This window comes from Rhinolophus sinicus, chromosome 15, assembly GCF_057876585.1.
Source record: "Rhinolophus sinicus isolate RSI-liver-muscle chromosome 15, RSI-T2T, whole genome shotgun sequence".
Lineage (NCBI taxonomy): Eukaryota > Metazoa > Chordata > Mammalia > Chiroptera > Rhinolophidae > Rhinolophus > Rhinolophus sinicus.
The window spans coordinates 74,037,411-74,057,022 of NC_142515.1; the positions used below are offsets into that span (position 1 = coordinate 74,037,411).

Consider the following 19,612-nt stretch of genomic DNA (forward strand, 5'->3'; position numbering starts at 1 on the left):
TGCCTGTAGCACAGCTCCAAATTGAAAGGGGAGGAACACTTAAAATCTCCCTTCTAATGGGGGAGCATTTAAGTGAAACCATGTTGACACTGAGATGAATGCTGAGAAATTCAGGGTATTGGGTCTTCACCCTTATGACAGTGAGCTGCTTTCATAATCGGTGTAACTCACTACACACGAGTAAGATGTTCACAGGTTTCTGTCCTATTAACCTTTACAGATCTCACAAATAGCTAGTTGTGTTGGAAACAGTTGATTATGCCTCTTTGTAAATCTGAGTGTGATTCTGGTACTTCTGTGGCTATAAGTTGTCCTTTTGCTAATTCCAACACTAGTTTACGTATATAGCAAATAAACCTAATGTTTAAATGCCACCAGTAGGAAGCATGTAAAAGCATGCAGGACTACCCTTTTTAGTTATAGGTTGTGCTATCCATCATTTGCCTTCATTTGAACTCTTCTCAGATGTAGCTGAATCTTGATCGTTCCCAGACAAGGGCAGGTAGAATTTGAGATGAATATGGGAGGACAACTGTTTTTGTATGATTGTATGCTCATGGACTGGGCTTGTCACTGCTCATGTAGATACAACAATACAAACTGTAACAGGAACAGTTAACAGCCGACTCAGCTGCTGGAGCCAGCAGAGCTCAACAGAGGACTTGTGGGTCCCCAGCTCCGTGGTTGTTGACAACAGAGTCCCCTTAGATTATCTGCCTGCAGCTCAAGGAGGAGTTTGTGCCACAGCTCATACATCTTGTTACACTTGGATAAACACCCTACATGGAGAATTAGAAACAACCAAGCTTCTTAAACTTGTCAAGTGTCTCAAGAGACATTCCAGTTTCATAACAAGTGCCACTAATTGGTTAGGATCTGAACTGTCAGATATTTTCAGTGGTGCCCACCTCGGATCAGGGCTATTTTCTGGTCTCAATTGCAAATTGTTCTACTCATCATTGTTCCGGTCTTTCTGATATAACTCGTTGTTACATGTTTGATGTTTTGTGTAACCTATTGTGTTAAGTGCCCTGTGAAAACTCACACAATGGTTGCACAAAGATAAAAAATGACCAGTGAAGCCTTCCCTTCTGAAGGACCACTCACCATAGCTGAAATCCTGATAAGGGGCAATTCTGGCTAAGGACTATGCCTAAGACAAACTCCTCCTAACCTTAGTTCTCAAACATGGCCATTGTCCCTATGAGTACGCCTCCTGTTCAATGACGCGTATTTACCCCCCATGTGGGACATGATGTGTTGAAGATAAGGCTTCCTATCCACAAGAGACCACACATTCCAACCACATGCCAAAATGGTTGAGCATTGATGCTTTCTGTGGAAAGATTTTCATCAAAAGGGGAAAATGGGCATGGGAATGGCCATGAAAGAATCACTTATGTGAAGGGAACTAGAATGAAGCTGGGAGATCAGGAAGAGATTGCCTAATTGTCATGTGGGGTGTCATGTGGGGTCTCTGCTCCCGCTCCCCACATAAGAACGCAGGATATGGTGAGGCCAAAAAGGAACACCCACGGAGCCATAGATAGGGGAGTCATACCCCTATATTCTCGCTGGCGGCTGGGTTGGAGACACAGGAAGCAGGAGCCACACAATCTGCAATCTTCCATCCACTTCTTGGCCAACCAACCCCACTTGCTAACTGCAATCCCCACTTGCTATCTTAGCCACAACACTTATATCAGTGGCTAATGGCTAACTGGTAACAGCTGATGGCCACCCAATCACAGTTGATGGCCATCTACTACCTGAGCCAGCACCTTTCCAAGTGAGGCCGAGAGCCTGGAAACTGTCCCCACATGCACTGCTCACTGCTCCTATGAACTTTCGAACCAGCTAGGAGAACACACCCTAAACTTTACTTCCTCCTCACCATGGCAACCAGACCATCTGTACTCTTCCCGTTGAAAGGAGCCACTGCAGTGCACCAGCCAGTACCTTTTGTTTGCATAGAAAACCTCAATGAGGGTGGAGGTCTTAGACTTTTGTGCTTGCCAGGGAAGTACCTTCAGGAACTTGTTTGCCTCAGAATTTCACGAGTTGAACCTGACCAGTCCTTTTTGAACTGGGCATGACACCATGTTAGACAGCCAATAGGAAAAGTTTCTTCTGTTCCAAACTTTGGATTTTGGCTTTATAAACCCTGCCTTTCTGTTCTCTCCAAAGCCCAGTTTGGGTTGCAACCTGAATCTGCATCTCTTGGGTTGCAATCCTTTTGCTCAGATAAATGCTTTTAACTGTTTACTACAGCCTGAGCATTTTTTGGTTGGCAGAATACATAAAGAACCCTTACATCTCAATAAGAAACACACAATCCATTTGAAAAGCAGGCAAAGGAGTTGAAAGAGATTTCTCCAAAGATGCTATTCAAACAGTCAATAAATGTATGAAAAGATCTCAGTATAGCTCATCATGAGGGAAATGCAAATGAAAACCACAAGGAGAAGCGACTTCACACCCACTAGTATGGCTAGAATCCAAACATCAGAAAACTCGTGTTGTTCCGGATGTGGAGAGGTCGGAACACTTGTCTGCTGCAGGTCAGAAAATGCAGCCCCTGTGCAAAGAACTTGGTGGTTCCTCACAACCTTACCCATAGAGGTCCCCTATGACCCCACTATTCCACTCGTAGTTCCATTGAAACAAATACACAGTATGTGTACAGGAATGTTCATTGTAGTACTAGTCAAAACAGGCCACAGGTGATGTGTCCCTAATGCCCACCCATGGCTGAATGGATAAGCCAAGTGTAGCATATACACAGGATGGGATATACTGAGCCATAAAAAGGAAGGAAGGGGCTGGCCCGGTGGCTCAGGTGGTTAGAGCTCCGTACTCCTAACTCCGAAGGCTGCCGGTTCGATTCCCACATGGGCCTGTGGGCTCTCAACCACAAGGTTGCCAGTTCAATTCCTCGAGTCCCGCAAGGGATGGTGGGCAGCGCCCCCTGCAACTAAAATTGAACACGGCACCTTGAGCTGAGCTGCCGCTGAGCTCCCGGATGGCTCAGTTAGTGGAGCACGTCCTCTCAACCACAAGGTTGCCGGTTCGACTCCCGCAAGGGATGGTGGGCTGTGCCCCCTGCAACTAGCAACGGCAACTGGACCTGGAGCTGAGCTGCGCCCTCCACAACTAAGACTGAAAGAACAACAACTTGAAGCTGAACATAACCCCCCACAACTAAGATTGAAAGGACAACAATTTGACCATTGTTCCCCAATAAAGTCCTGTTCCCCTTCCCCAATAAAATCTTTTAAAAAAAAAAAACCAAAAAAAAAACCTGTTTAAAAAAAAAAAAAAAAAAAAAAAGGAAGGAAGCACTGACACGTGCTGCAACATGAAAGAACCTTGAAAATATCCTTAGTGAAATCAGACACAAAAGGTCACACAGCGTATGATTTCAATTATTGCAAATATACAGAAAAAGGCAAATTCATGGAGACAAAAAGTATTTTAGAGGTGCCCAGGAGGTAGGCTTTTCAAGGTTATCACAGCTTTTAGTGTAAAACTCAGTTGTTTGTATACATTCAGAAAGCGTTGGAACATGACTATGCAATCTGAACAAGAAAATACAGCCTTTCATGTCAAAATTCTCTGGGGACTGACTGAAATGTGATCTGACAAAGTTCCTTACAGCAAAATGCACCCCTGAGAATTCTAGGCGGTGAATTCTCACCTGTGGCTGTGCTGAGAGGAATCCTGTACACAGAGCTGGGGCGGGGGATCCACTGCCCACACAGGGTAGTAGATTGCTTACCTTAAACCTCAATGTGGAGGCATAGATGGAGGACAGGGCCTCCGGATACCAGAGGTCATAGTTCCAAAACAATCTGGAACTCCTTACACCCGGTGAGATTACTGGTGAGTGTTTCTAAAGGGAACAGATCCAAGGTGACCGTTCCCCCTGGTCCACCTTTGACCCCGGAGGTCTCCAGGCCCTCCTGTCCCTCCTGTCCCATTCTGAACAAGGTGTGGTTTGTGAGAAAACTGATTCCGGATTTCCCAGATCTACAGGAAAACTCGGGAGAGACCACTGGCGTATGAATTTAATGCCTGGCCAACTCCACCTGGAGCGGGGTTTTTTTCTTTACCCTCCTACCCCTGGGCCAGGAATTGTCTGCAAAGAAGGTGAAGTAGGGAAAGGCGAAGACCCAGAAATGATGACGTTTCTGCCGTTTTGGGCCTGGTGACCTCAATCTCCGTCCATCACTGAGGCTCTACCGCAGTGTAACTGTCCAATCAAGTAATATGGGGGTGGAGCCCGTGGAAAAGCAGCGGCACTGGGCGGGGCCATGGATCTGTAAACGGAAGGGTCTTCACTTCTGTCCAATCAGGGCCCTCTGCGTGCTGAGCTCTGTCCAGTCATAATCTCCCGGTGAGCGAGTGCCTGGGCTACCGTCCAATCAGAGCTCGGAAGATTGGAGTGTCATCCAATCAGACCCGGAGGTGGGTGCATTCGCAGCCGCGTGGGGGCTGCTCTCCGGAGCCATAGCTGTCTTTTATTGCTGTGCCATTGGGTTCCTCGGGTCTGGACCCATCGCTCTCAGTTGCGGTGGCTGCGAGGAGGACTTCGAGAGCCTGGAGCGCGGCCTGCAGATGGTGAGTGCGCGGAATCGGGGCTCAAAACCGCGAGGGGATTGTTGGACGCGGCCGGAGTTTTCTGGAAGCGCGTCTCGACACTTTCTCCGGTTGCCACACCAGGTCCCGACCGCAGACTACTCTTTCGGCCGCAGGGTAGGGTTCCGGCCACCCGTCCGGTCCCTACGTAGGGATCCCGGGGTCCTGACCCAAGTCTACGTCTCGGTTGTGGGATGGATGGAGGCAGGGCAGGACCACCATCGAATTCGGTGGCCAGGGGCTGATGCCGGGCGGTCTGTAGGGACCAGGCAGGGATCTCGGAGCTGTTTCCGCATCTCAAATCAGAAAGGGGCTTCTATTTTCTGGGTAGTAGAGTGAGCTTGAAGTGGTGTGACAGGCACCATGCTCCGCGTACTGAGCACGTTCTCACCGCCGGTCAGCAAGGGCTGGTGCATGTCAGTGCTTGTTCAGACCGGAGGCTGGAGGGAGGACAGAGGCTGAGTAAAGCTTCGATAAAAAATGGGATGTTGTGATCACTTGGTCATGCTCGTCGATTACGAAAATTCCACAGTTTGTGTGGTGCAACTTTCACTTAAAGGAATTACTGCAAGTGTCTCAAGAAGTGGGCAAAAAGAAATTTCCTTTGGTAGGAGTCAACAAACCTGGGAAGGACCAGGTGTGGTTGGGATGGCAGGTCACGAGGCTACCGCTTTCTCAGGGGCTGTCCCCTGGCTGGGTGGGCTTGGGCCAAACTTCAGGAGCCTGGGGCTAGGAGAGAAGCTGAACCAACATCTGGCCAATAAGCATTTGCTCTGATTGGTCACTGTAGATTCACAGTTAATTGCATCAGAGATGCCCCACAGAAGTGAATGGGGGAGAGGGTGGTGCGTAGGCCCCTGGCCTTGCCCTGGGTAAACCCTGGGGGCAGCTCTGAGTCTTACGTGAATTGAATAGGAAGGGAGGTACCTGCAGAGTTCTCTTTCCAGAACAAAAGGGAGGGGCGTTTCCTTTCACCTCCATCAGTGATTCCCGCACAGAGCTCAACGGGATTCAGCATTGTCACCTGACACCTGTGAGCAGCCTCCTCTGTGTCCATCCAGCTCCACTGAGAGCTTTCCCTCATTCCAGCCTCTGGTTTCCGCCGATGTAAAACGACTGAATTCTTTTTGCCTTGTTTCTTCTCCTTAGTGAGGGTGTTAAGGGTCCCTGGTGTTTTCCTGTTTTTCTCACTTTTGTTATTCTGAGTCTGAACCACAGATGGAGCTGTGGAAAAGTGTCTCCGATACAGAAAATATATTTTCCATTAGAATTGCAGGGAAAATGCACGCACTCCACACTTGCATGCGCGGTGGGTTGAGCTTAGGGTTAAAACATTGATATAAACCATAGCGATTCAAATGCAGGGTGCAGAGTGTGTGACCCTGTGATCCTGTCCCACTTCCTGCTAATAAGTGGGCCTCACAGGTTTATGCAAATTTCACTAAATTGGACTTGGGAAACTGACTTGTGTTCACTTCTTATTTGCTGATTTAGAATTTCTTACCTGAGGTTAATACTGAACTGACACCTGTTTTCTGAAAGAGCTAAGCAGTTTCCTATTCTTTTAAACCATAAAAGTGCCCTAGAATGGCTTCCCCCACTTTGTCCTTGAACACTGGTGGAAGGAGTGATTCTGTGGGTCTTACTTACACAGGTGATGGGGTCCTTGTGTCACTTAGATAGTGACCGCCCATGCTTAAAGCTGGTGCATCACCTGGGTGGGGACAGGCTGTGCCAAAGTTGGGCCTGTGAGAAGTGAAAGCAAGTGCAGTGGGGCCTTGCAGGTCACTACCCCTGCAGGCGGCTCCCAGCCCCCAGAACCACCTAGGAGGAGCTGTTGATGCTGAGAGAAGCCACAGAGCCTGGGAAGGGGATCCCACCTGTGCGTGGGCTGGGTGTTTCTCCTGTCTGAGGTGTACTGTGGTTGCCTTGGGGCTGTTTCTAACCCAATGGTTGATTTTTGCATTCTGATTTAATAATAATACGAACACCTGTGGCTTCACTGCCCAGGTGAACAGCGAGGCCCTGGGCAGTTTGTTAGCACACCCACCTTCTGGGTGTTTTTGCCAGGTCTCATTTCCCTCCAGGGTGATGGCTGTCCTGACTCTATTGTTCTTCATACGTTTGTCACTTCTCATTCATCACCCGGCAGGGTATGGTTTGATTTTGCATCTTAATTTCCAGTGACTGTTACTGTCACTACACCAGTATTGTCACATGGGCTTCTCTGTGATTCTCAGCCCCTGTCTGTGTCACACGTGCTGATGTCTCAGGCTCGGTCCCCCGTTTACTCACCCATTACAGTGCTGTGTGGCCTGGGTCCTATCAAGTGTTTCTCATTAGTCAGCAAGGCTACTACAGGGGGATTCTGGGGTTTGTCTCCAAGTGCAAATTCCATCTTAAGGTTCTGCATAAAGAGGCAAATTGTGGGCTTGTAGATTGTGGATGAATTTAAACTTACTAGGAAAAGATGGGGGAGGGTGTCAATTGACTCCCCCCAACACCTTATCTGCTTCAGTATTCATTCCCTTCAAGTGCTGCCAGCACTTAAATCACCAGCTTAATTTTTGTCCTTCTAATGTGTTGACCCAGGATCTCCTTGGGTCCATATGGATTTTACTGATCACCACTGAGGCTGGCCATGTGGTGTTTCACCTTCTGTTAAGTGGTTTTCAGACCTTTGTTTCCTTTGCTTCACTGGCATGTTTACTGATTTCTAGTGTTTTCTGAGAAACTTGGACAGGGGTCCCTTTTCATGTGCAGAACCTGTTCACATTTTGTCTGGAGTGTGGTTTCTTTACTCTGTGCTGGTGAATGGATTCTTACTGTTCATAGTTTTACTCACCCATCTCATCTTTCTAGCTTATTCTTTGTTTCCTTATGTAAGAAAACTCTGTACTAGAAAGTCATAGAACACTTGGCTCTAACTGTTTGTCAACGTTTTCTACATTTAAATCTCTGTGTGTGTGTGTGTGTGTGTGTGTATACCGGGGGATGCCAATAAACTGTATACAAGTGGACACTGGTCCGTGTTGCTCAAACAGTAGTTCACCGTAATCAGAAGTGTCTGGATGCTGATGGTAACCACTTTGAGCACCTTGTAATTGCAGAAGTCAAACGTGACTCGTATTCATCTTTTGCTATTGGTATATATTCAATATTACATTTAATAGTTTTTCTCTTTCTTAAATTACCTTGGGTGCCAAAAATAAGTATACACTTTTTAAGAAAGGAAAAAACTGTATTAATATTGTGAATACAAGTCACGTTTGACTTCTGCAATTACAAGAGGTGCTCAAAGTGGTTACCATCAGCGCCCAGACACTTCTGATTACGGCCAACTACTGCTTGAGCAACGTTGACCAATGTGTCCACTTGTATCACTGCTCATGCCATTTCAATTTCTACCTAAAGTACTGCCAGTGTAGCCGATATTCTGTGGCACACCACATGCTTTAAGGTCCCCCATAGGGAAGTCAAGTTGTGTTAAATCAGGAGAACGTGCGGGTAAATCAGGAGAATGTGCGGGAAACCCAGCCGCATCTCTTCATCCTATCCACATTGTTCTCGAATTTTAAATACCACTTCAAAATGGTCTTGTGCTCCTTGAACGACAGCCATGGTTCTGCCATTTTCTTTGACTGCCCTGCCTGTCATATTCATTTGATTAATACTATCTTTTGAGCGAACATCATACTACACATTGCTACTATAATTCAACTTCAAAAAGTAATACATAGATAACATCTCTTAAATTGTGTATATAGTTTTTGATACCCCTGATATGTGTATATAGTATCATATCAGAGACGTACAGTAAATTGAAATCTGGAATAAATTGGAGGTTCTCATGAAAATTAGTTTTAACAGTATAGGTTATTTTTTTAAATTTCTCTTAATTGCAGCAGGTAGTGATTGAAAATGAATTGTGATTTATTTTTATATCACCAGAGCATTCTGGAAATTAACTGAAAATTGCATTATGTGCTGCTTCTTGTTCTTTGTGAATCTTCCATAATAACACTTTGAGCTGTGAATATAGGCAACTTGTCTTTCTGCCATAATTCTTATGTGTTTGTCTCCAGTGACCCCTGGTAGGATCTCTACGATGAGTGAGGTAACAGGCCCGTTTTTTACCTAATATTGGGAAAGGGTCTTACTTTCCATCATTGGATGTTCTCCAGTGAACATGCCTTTCCCACATGTCCTTCCTCAGACTCTGCAGGGTCCTGCCCATTCCTCACCTGCTAAGGGTTGTCATGGGGACGCCTGTGGACTAGGACACATCTTGTCCTTCATCTATTCAGGTGCTGTGATGCTGTCCCTTTAAGGTGCTATTGTGATAAATTATAACTGATTTCACCATGTTTAACTGTACAATACAGTGTATGCAGAAAGTGCACAAGCAACTGCACCAGCCACCTCCACAACCTGAGGTGACCGTCCTGTAAGGACAGCCAGGCCAGACCTGGACCAGGTCTCACACCAGACGGGCCTGCTGTCCAGGTGGGTCACGTGTGTGCTCCCTGAAGTCAGTGGACTCATTTCTGCACTTTTTCTTTTCAGTGCACACGCATCACACCGATGTCCGATTATGTGTCGGTTTTGTATTGTTCTCAGTTCTGTACCTTCCCGTGGAATGTTGGCTCTCTCACTTGTGTTGTTCCTTAGTGTCTCCTGATGGGACTGTACCATTTTCGTTTCTTGATTTCATTGGTGGTGGCCAGGTGGGTGGCTTCAAGGATTTCTTTTATGAAAGTGCTTCTAACCACAGTGTTGCATATCTTGTGCATTTGGGTGTCATAGGCTCATTTTCTCAACATTTCCCACACTGGAATCCTGTCCTCCCCCAAAACCATGTTCCATGTGTGCCTTTCTGTTTTATGGTTCTCCTTTGGGTACCTAATCCCAACCCCACCCAAAATGTGTTTGGACTCCAGAACCATGCCACAGGCACACAGAGGTTGAGAAAATATATCAATCTGGGGTGATCAAGTCAGGTGTGAGCTCTTGCTGGAGGCTAGAGGGAGACTCAGAGGGACTCTATTGTGGCTGGGGTGTGAGGTTTGACCTTCCTAATCCCAGGATCACAGAACATGTGTCACTCTTGGGCTCGTTACCAGTTTGCCTGAAGTGGCCCAAGTAGGATAGCGGGAGGGGATCTGAGACTGTTCCCAGTCAGAGCACAGATCACATCACACATGGAGCCAGTCTCTTCATGAGAACTCACCCTGATGTTGGCCTGAGACCTGGCATAGGTATCCTCTCGTTTCATTTAATACGAATTTGTCTGGGTGTGGATTTTGAAAGCCAAGCACCCTAGGACATATCTTAGTGAGGACCAGCAGGTGTTGGAACCCGCTCCTCCTCGGGCTTTGGAGAGAGGCAGGAAATATGTCAGGAGTCCGAGCTCTGCTCTAATGTTTAAGCACTGTATTGCTTGGTGTAATGTGCTGCGTCACTGCTGAGGTTTGTGCAGCCCTGTCATTGTCCCCTCCAGTGGTGGGAGAGATTGGCTATAAATAAGAAGGAAAACTCGGAGCTGAGGGTTATTGATGAATAAATGGTTATGCAATGAGGGGACCCCCCTTTCATACTAACACCTGGAAAGGGGCTCAGAGCAAGAGTTCCTGTCTTCTCTTAGTTACACCAGATGTCCGAAAGGGTGTAGGCCAGTGTTGCTGAGACCATGGCTGCTTCTGGAACCTGACAAGATCAAGGGGAAGCCTGCAAGTTTGAGTGTCGTCACCCTGGGAGATAGTTCTATGTGATATCATAATGGATATCCAGTTTAGTTATCCATGACTGAATGACATCCTGGGAATGTGTCTCTATCCTGATTGTTTTGCTGTACGGACTCCATGTTTGAAGACCAGGGAGGAATACATGCTTCATTATCAAAATGTATTTCTCATATCTATTTGGTCTTGGTCCATAGTTCTGGCTCACAACTCCTCAAACCCTGAAATTTTCTTCAGTGTTGACAGTACCAAAGGTCTCCTTTGTAATGGTAATGAGGTGGCTTTTGGAAAGCCCCTGAGGATGGGGCTAGTGGTCATTGTAGCCAACCTGTGATTAGAGGGTTGTAACTTTCAGTCCCACCCCCTGAGCTCCAGGGAGGGGAGAGAGGGGAGAGACTGAGTCAATTACCGATGTCCAGTGGTGTAACCAATCGTGTATACATCATGGAACTTCCATAAAAACCAAAGCACAGGGTCTGGACAGTTTCCAGGATTGGTGAACACATGCAGATGTGGGGAGAGAGGGCACCACAGAGGGCACAGAAGCTCCAGGCCCCTTCCCATCCCTTGTACCCCCATCTCTTCTGTTTGCTGTTCTTGAGTTATAACCTTTTACACCAAACAGGTGACCTAGTGAGTAATGTGTTTCTCTGAGTTCTTGAGTCTGTCTGAAATTCAAGGAGAGTGTGTCCTGAGAAGTTCTGTTTTATAGGCAGTTGGTCAGAAGTACAGGTGACAACCTGGCATTGATACTGGTCTCTGAAGTGAGGGCAGAGTGGGTGGCCATCTCAGGACTGAGCCCTAAAAGTGTGGTGTCTGATGCCATTGCTGAGTAGATCATGAGAATGGAGGTAATCCTTGTCACTGAGACACTGAGCTTTGTTCTGATAGTTGTCTGGTGGAGGTGTGCTGTACCGCCCCTGCAGTCAAAATTGACTATTAACAGAACAATTTACATGTCATCTAAAAAATGTATTCCTACAGGTGTTTTATAAAATCTCAATCTGCTCAATCTCTGAAACATATGTAATTTTATTCCTGTTACACTTTCATTTGCCCAGGATTTATTGTTTTTCAATACAATTGCCATTATTATAAGAAGGCTATATTTTTAATCTACCTCAATTTGTTTTTCAACACCTATAATTCAGGTATAATTTAAATACCAGAAACTTTGTTGGAAAAATAAAATTCAATAGCATTCATTACATGAGCGGTATTGCGCCCCCATCCCCATGTTCTCATGTTAAAACAGTTTCATCCTCCCACAGATTCTTATATGTACTGGCACTCACTCCCCATCCAATGTGCCTTTTCTTGGGTTCTAGGCATTTTGTTAATCTACTTTCTATAGATTGGCTTTTTCTATGCATTTCACATAAATGATATTACACTCTGTGTGGTTGTTGTGATGTCCTTAAGGTTCATTGATTGCATGTCAGAGGCCATCACTTCATTCCTCTTATTGCCACATTTATTGTATGAATATCCCACGTTTTGCTTCTCCAAATCTGTTGCACTTTTGAATTTCCACTTTTTGTCTATTATGATTCACACTGCTATACGTGTCTGTGCATTAGTTTTTATGTTGATGTTTGTTTGCTTCCCCTGGGTACGTGGACACCTAGGAGTGGAATTGCTGTGTTACATGGTCACCATGCTCACCATTTTGAGGACCCGCCAGGCTATCTTCCCAAATGGCTTCCCCACATTACTTCCTATCAACCATGTGTGAGGATCCCACTGTCCTCACGTCCTCGCCAGCACTTGTGTGTCTGTCTGCACAGCCATCCTAGTGGTGTGAATAGGAATCTGCTTTGGTTTGATTTGCATTTTCCTGATGACTCATGTCTAGCATCTTTCACGTGCTTATTGGCCATTGGTATTTCTTTGGGAAATGTCTACTCATAGTCTGTGCCCCTTATTTAATCATATGTCTTTATATTGTTGTTTTTTATTTTTATTGTCATATGAGCTCCCCAAATATATTTAGAATACAAATTTTGTAGCTGTTGTATGCTTATTCACCCAGTTGCAACCCCAGTTGAAGTAGCATGGTTTCTGTTGTAGCTGTTTTGGTGGTTTTTTCGATAGGTTTTAAGAACATGTTTTTGTTTTTTAAAATATCATTTTCATAATTGTTTGCTCTTTATTTCTTTGGGTTCAGTGCCATCCTATATTGCTCTAAAGATTCTGATGAGTTATATTTTTGTGTGTTATGTCACGTTGGTCTCTATTTCCATCAGATCCTTCAGTGATTTTTCTTTGTGGGGCCATTTTCTTAAATTCCAGGTCCTCAGTTTTGTATGAGACTCCCTACTGGCTTTACAGATTCTTCAGGAATCAGCTACCTCTCTTACCAACAGGTGTGCCAGGCCCAGGCCCTGGCCTGTGTCTCTGTCCACAGTGTCCCCCACATCCTGGATGGGGTCGTGTCTGTCTCTGGCAGATATGAGGGGACTAGATCAGGCTCCTCGAGAGTGACAACTTTGAAGGCGAGAGTTGTCAGATCAGCAGCCCTGGAAAACTCAGTGTTCATGATATCCTGACCTTCTGGTTCCCGGTCTTGGAGCTGATGTGGAAATAGCTTCTCAGTGGCCCAAGTGTGCATTTTTGTATTACTGAATGATTTCATTTTTCAGTCTTTATCTGATCTCAGAATATTCTCCATCTCAAGAGAATTCATTGTATAGTCATGTGAGAAGTATATGTTGGTTGACAAACTTTGCAGATTCCAAGCACTGACCATCACTGAGTGTTGCACATGTCATTTGCTTGTTCATTATCATTTCCCATGAGAACATGAGCTCAGGAGTCCTAGGAATTGAGTCCAGGTGCCTGACTATCAGCTTCCTCCATCCTCCTGCACACATTGGTGAACAAATGCCTTGCTGAAATAGAACATGTGATATGTTTCAGGACACGGTGGTCTTTGCGGATGTGGCTGTGAACTTCACCCAGGAAGAGAGGGCTTTGCTGGATGGTGCTCAGAGGAAGCTCTACAGAGAAGTGATGCTGGAGACCTGCCGGAACCTGGCCTCAGTGGGTGAGGACGGCTTCATCCCTTCCCTTTGGAATGTGAATATGTTGAACAAAGACAGACCTACTCCAAGCATTCATGGAACAACCTAGAGTCAAATAACTTTTCCATGAGAACAAAGTTTCATATATGAAAGTGGCTATTAATCTCCATCAAAAGTCTGAGACTCCCTAATTTTATGTGTGACCATCATCTCCAGTTGCTGTGGGGCTGTGAGAGCAGCTTGGTTTCTACTCCTGAGAAAGTGACACTGTGATTGATACACAGTTCACGTGGACATTTTCCTGCCATTAATCCCACATGTGACCAACATCAATAGTATTAAAGGCCTAAGTAATGGCCCATCTCATGGGATGTTTGGTGCCCTCCATCCTCAATAATATCAGCCTTTTCTCCAGGAGCAGGGCAGCACCATGCACACTATCCAATCAGCCAATGGCATCTGGGGACCATGATTAAAGCTCCATGTAGGGCCTGTGTGTGTCTGAGAACTGCAGGAGAGTGACAACCCTCGGGGAGCAACAGGTTCTAGATAAGGGAATGACATTTGTCCGTGCGCATCAGAAGCATGACTCAGTCTGTGTTTGAGGAGGGTGATGTTTGTCATGTCTCTGGCTGTCTTGTTGGACCTGTCATCCATCCTGCAATACTTGGAAAGGCTTTCTGTGGGTCCTGTTCTACAGGGAGCACTTGCACACATTCATTTTACCCATTTCTTTCCTACTTTGCATTCTGTGATATTAATAATATTTATTTGAACTTCTGTCTCCATCTCTTTTGACGTAGTTCCTAAAATGCAAGTTATTATTTTGACTTATTTCACCTGTTTCTGCCACAGTCCCAAATCGCTGAGGTCGTCAGTGTTCTTATTTCCTCACATGTTGGTTCATTCCTACATTTGTTTGTATTTTATATCAATATATGAAAATACACAAATGATCTCTTTTCTTATTCCGAACACTTCGTTTACATGAAATTAAATTTTCCTCCCAAATGTTGCAGATTATTGCAGTCAAGTTGGAATCAGTGAGTCACGTTCTCAGCGGAGTATTTTGAACAATAATATACTCAGTGAAGAGAAAACAGTGAGATTTACAAGACTTAGTTCTCGGTCACTTATTGGAGAAAAGCAGTTGATCGATAACAATGGAGACCGGCCCCTAACCCAGGAGACTCCTTTTAGGTGAGTGACTGTACTTGGGTCGAGACAGAATATCTGCATAGTGCTAAATTAATTTTAAAAATTTAAAAAGTTTGTAAATCTTCCCAAACAATTGAGTACCCCAGAATTTTAATAGCACAACATTTTCAAAACTATGATTTAGACATTGAGAGTCTCCATAGAACTCAATGCAAACAGTGAGGAAACCCCAGATGTAAGAAGCACTGAAATTTATGGCCCCATTTCAGCCTTTGGCCTGAGCATTAAGCTTTTTACACCACGTAACAATTCAGACCCTGCCAGAAATATACCCTTTCATTGAAAATGGTAAATATGTAGTCAAAGTAAACATTTACATCATAAATAAAGAAATCACTTATGATTATTGATCCCTAATTGTCTGTTTAATGTTTTGAACAGAAGTCCTTTGCCTGGGAGTCTCTGTGAAACTAACGAAGGTGATCAATGTGGACACACCCTGAATGAGGTCACATCACTTCCTGTGGGTGAGAGATGCCCAGGTGGAGTTAAACACTGTGAATGCACTAAGTGTGGAAAAATCCTCCTGGAATGTTCTTTCCTTCAGAATCAGGAAAGGTGTCAAACGGGATATACATCTGATGTGTGTGAGGAATGTGGGCAAGTTGGCAGGTGTGTCTCGTGCCTAAGCTCTCATGTGGGAACAGACTTTATGGAGAAACCCTGTACAAGTCAGGATAGTGAGACAGCATCTAAGAAATCCATAATCAACATGAGTGATAAAAAAGTTTTTTTCCAGTGTCACAAATGTGTAAAAGCTTTTAGTTGTTCCTCCTCCCTTCAAGCACATATGAGGATACACACTGGAGACAAACGCTATGAATGTGACCACTGTGGAAAAGCCTTTAGGTTTCCTTCAGTCCTGCGCGAACATGTTAGAATCCATACAGGAGAGAAACCGTATGTGTGTAAAGAGTGTGGGAAAGGATTCAGGATTTCCACAATCCTGCAAGAACATGTGAGAACACATACTGGGGAGAAACCTTATAAATGTAAGGGGTGTGGGGAAGCCTTCACTAGTGTCTACTATCTTCAGGTGCATGTGAGAACGCAGAGTGGGGAGAAACCCTACGAATGTAAGGAGTGTGGGAAAGCCTTCAGCCTTTCATGTTCCATTCAAAACCATGTGAGCATGCACTTTGGGGTGAATCCCCATGAATGTAAGGAATGTGGAAAGGCATTCAGTATGCAATCCAGCTTTCATAAGCATGTGAGAACTCACAATAGGAAGGACCCCTATGTATGTGAGTACTGTGGGAAAGCCTTCAGACACCAATCTGCCCTTAAATCACATTCAAGAACACACACTGGGGAGAAACCATATGACTGTGACAAGTGTGGGAAAGCTTTCAGTAAGCGATCCGGCCTTACAGCACATTCGAGAATACATACTGGGGACAAACCCTTTGAATGTGAGCAGTGTGGGAAAGCCTTCACTCAGCGATGCAGCCTTGTATCACATTCAAGAATACACACAGGGGAGAAACCCTTTGGATGTGAACAGTGTGGGAAAGCCTTTAGTCAGCCATTAAGCCTGAAAATACATTCTAGAACACACACGGGGGAGAAACCCTATGAATGTCAGCAATGTGGGAAAGCCTTCAGTTTTAAGTCCTCCCATAAAGTACATATGAGAATGCACACTAAAGTGCATATGAGAAAGCACACTGGAGAGAAGCCCTAAAAATGTCAGCAATGTCAGAAAGCCTTTAGTGGGCCCTCATCCCTATATAGACATGTGGGAAAGTACAGTAGGGCAAAACCCTGTGAATGTCAGCAATGTGGCCAAGCTTTCAGTTTTCACTACTCCCTTAAAGAACATGTGAGCACACACAGGGGAGAAAATGTCGGCAGTGTGGGATAGCTTTAAGTTGTCAGTCTTCCCTTTAAGTACATGTGAGAATAAGGGGAGAAACCTTATCAATGTAGGAAATGTGGGAAATCATTCAGTCATTATTTCTCCCTTCAAAAACATGCAAGAACACACACCATGGAGAGAGACCTGTGATTCTCAGCAAGGAGGAAAAGCTTTCAATATTCCACAACATGCACACTCATGAAAGGACACATACTGGGGCATACGTCTGAACACAAGAACTGTGGGAAACCTTCAGTCTCCCTTAAAACCATGTCAATCTGAACAGACAACAGAGAGATACCCATGAATATAAAGAATGTGGGAAATTTTTCAGATGTAGCATTTCACATAGGTGGTACCTGAAAACAGCAGGACAGACATCTACATGTTACAAATATGGTTTCATTTTTGTAATGCATCATTTTTGTGCAATGTGTCAGTAGTGATGTCAATATACTAATTTCTAGTTTGTTTTGATAGGCACATTTTAGATCATAAATATTCCTCTATGTTCCCTTCATTTCTAGTACACATATTCTATTATCTCAGATTTTAAGTAATTGTACAATTACATAAAACTTGTCATTTGCATTGTAGTGTCTTTTCAGCCCATGGGTAATACGTTTTTTGTTGTTGTTGTTTTTTGTTTTGTTTTTAATATTAAGCTTGATATAATTTTACACAAAAACTTTTATGACTATTATGACCTTCCTAAATGATCACACTAGAGACCTAAATTGTTGAAATTTTACTTTTGGTGCACTGCTGTGCATACTGGAATTTTCTGACTAGATATCTACTTTTCGCTTCTGTGTTTCTTATTGAAAGATGTCAATTCCATGTTTGTTTGTTTCCAGTGGATATCACATCTATGTTTGTGGCTGGCTGGGAATTGTATGTGATACATTGAGTTACAATTAGGGATTTTGTAGCGTGACAATGATATCTTGTATCCAAATTGTTTCACTGAATTGTGCTGTCAGCATGGGTGAAGTTGGAAGTTTTATCCCAGAGTCTTTGTGATTACGCTTGTGAGGCAGAAGAGGAAGATGCATGAGGTTGGAAGCTGAAGTGAAGAAGCCATGACTCTCAGTTCCTAACCATCAGGAGACAGATGCATGGGAACCCAGTGGGCCTGAGTTACAGCATTCTTCTGACTGCTGACTCTGCCAGACTGGAACATTTGAAACCAAATACATGTTTGATGTTAGTTCCCCTGAGGCAGCAGATTCCTCAGACTTTTCCACAAGCTCACCCATTGTGGATTCTCTTTCAGGTTCACTCAGATTCTTCCATTTTCTGGTAGCATGTTAGTATCCATCAGGCCAGTTCTTTACGGTGTCACACTTAAAGAACAGGTGTCATCCTGTCACCCCACCCCCCACCCCATCTACAATGTTTCTCCTCATTACGTGCTTTCTGTAGGAAACATCTTGTTCCTTTATCAGTAGATCTTTTTGCAGCCTGTACCCAGAAACACTTAGTGCTGCAGCAAATGCAGGAAACTTCCTATCCAGATTGCACTGTGGAGAGGCTGGACTGACCCTGTGTCACTTGGTTATGGATACTTACATGATTGAAATAAACGTTTGTAAAAAGCCAAGAACCATATGATTTCAGTGCTATGTGGTATATTAAACTGAAAACAAAAGAACAAGACAAACAAATGAAATAAAACTCATAGACATAGACAATAGTGATTACCGGAGGGTAAGGGGGCAGTGGGTGGTACATGAGGGTAAAAGGGATCAAATATAGGGTGATGGAAACAGAACTGACTCTGGGTGGTGAGCACAGAATGTGGTATATAGATAATGTATTACAGAATTGTGCACCTGAAATCTATGTAACTTTACTACCAATTGTCACCCCAATAAACTAAAAAAAAAAGAAAAAGAAACTCATGAATATATTTGGCAGTGTGTATAAATTTTCTTTTATAGGTAACTGCTATCTAAGTCATAAACCCATATTTTTACATTCAATTTTGATGTGATTGCCCATTTTATTCTCATATATGGTTGGAAAAGTGCATTTTTATTCAACGTTATTCTCTACATTGTTTTTATATAAATATGAATACATTCTCAATGCTGTTGTATAATTGCAAGATTATTATATGTTTTATATTTAGTGAGAAGATTTGTTAAGCTATCCCTTTCTGGAGGAATAATTTATTCTTTTTTCCCCTCATTCTGCCTCCCACCACCCCACTCCAAGTTGTTTCTGAGTCTAGTTGTGTAGGACACAGCTCCCTGGCCCATGCTGGTATTTTGAGACTTGCGCTCCCCTCAGCTGATGCAGTCGGTTGCTGGTCATTGGTCGGCCACTCACAGCAGCTTTTGCTGGCTGGCCAGCAGCCGCTCCTGGCAGCACACGGTAGCCCGCAGCAGCTCACGCCGACCTCCGGCTGCTCACGGCAGCCCATCTCCAGGGAGAGCTGTTGTTCACAATCTTAGCTGTAGAAGGCGCAGCTCACTGGCCCATGTGGGAATCGAACCAGTGACCTCAGCGTTACGGTATAGTGCACTACCGGAGCCACCGGGCCAGCCCCGACATTCTGATTTCTTGTTGACAACTTAGAAAACATCTTGAAATTAACTCAAAGTTCACAGAGCAGTCTTTCCACAGTGCACTTCTGGATCAAGAAGACATTGCTGGTCATGAACTACAACCTGGAAACATGGTCTATTGGAAGAGAGATCGCCACAAAGATCCCTCCAGCGTCACTGGGAAGCACCGTCTCAGGTGTGGATTACTAATCTCTGTGTTACAGGTGCCATGTATTGACTCGGAGTCACGTTTCTCGTTTAAAGAAAGGTTCCCTCACTTGCACTTGACTCATGTGTTTGGATTTCCCACACCTCAAAGTTATCTGGAGCAGACAACATCTGAAGAAGGTGGCTTGTCCCAAGGTCTGGGACCACCCAGGAAAGCCCACTGCTGGTCCACATAGTCCTTATGTTTATTTCATAGTTGTCACAACAACATTCCTGGCTATATTAGGGATGTTAATTAGCTTGCAACAATCCAGTCACCATGTCTGTGTTTCAGATTGTATATTTTGACCACTCTATGTCATTAGCCTCTGACTATGCAGTTCTTTTTGGTTTCTGTTGTTTTAACCCATGTAA

General features: G+C 44.4%; 1 protein-coding gene across 1 annotated transcript; it reads left to right on the top strand.

The window, feature by feature from the left end:
• Nucleotides 1-4,486: 4,486 nt before the first annotated feature.
• Nucleotides 4,487-18,386, top strand: LOC109439352 (uncharacterized). The gene is made up of 4 exons (XM_019719662.3): nucleotides 4,487-4,620; nucleotides 13,299-13,425; nucleotides 14,422-14,602; nucleotides 15,002-18,386. Exons 1-4 carry the CDS (start codon nucleotides 4,618-4,620, stop codon nucleotides 16,302-16,304), a joined length of 1,614 nt encoding a protein of 537 aa, XP_019575221.2. The 5' UTR covers nucleotides 4,487-4,617; the 3' UTR covers nucleotides 16,305-18,386.
• The last annotated feature ends 1,226 nt before the right edge of the window (nucleotides 18,387-19,612 follow it).

Excerpts from the sequence above, each read along its gene's own strand:
- LOC109439352 (XM_019719662.3), top strand. Across the intron at positions 13,426-14,421 it reads CCGGAACCTGGCCTCAGTGG|ATTATTGCAGTCAAGTTGGA; the intron begins GTGAGGACGGCT and ends CAAATGTTGCAG. Across the intron at positions 14,603-15,001 it reads ACCCAGGAGACTCCTTTTAG|AAGTCCTTTGCCTGGGAGTC; the intron begins GTGAGTGACTGT and ends TGTTTTGAACAG.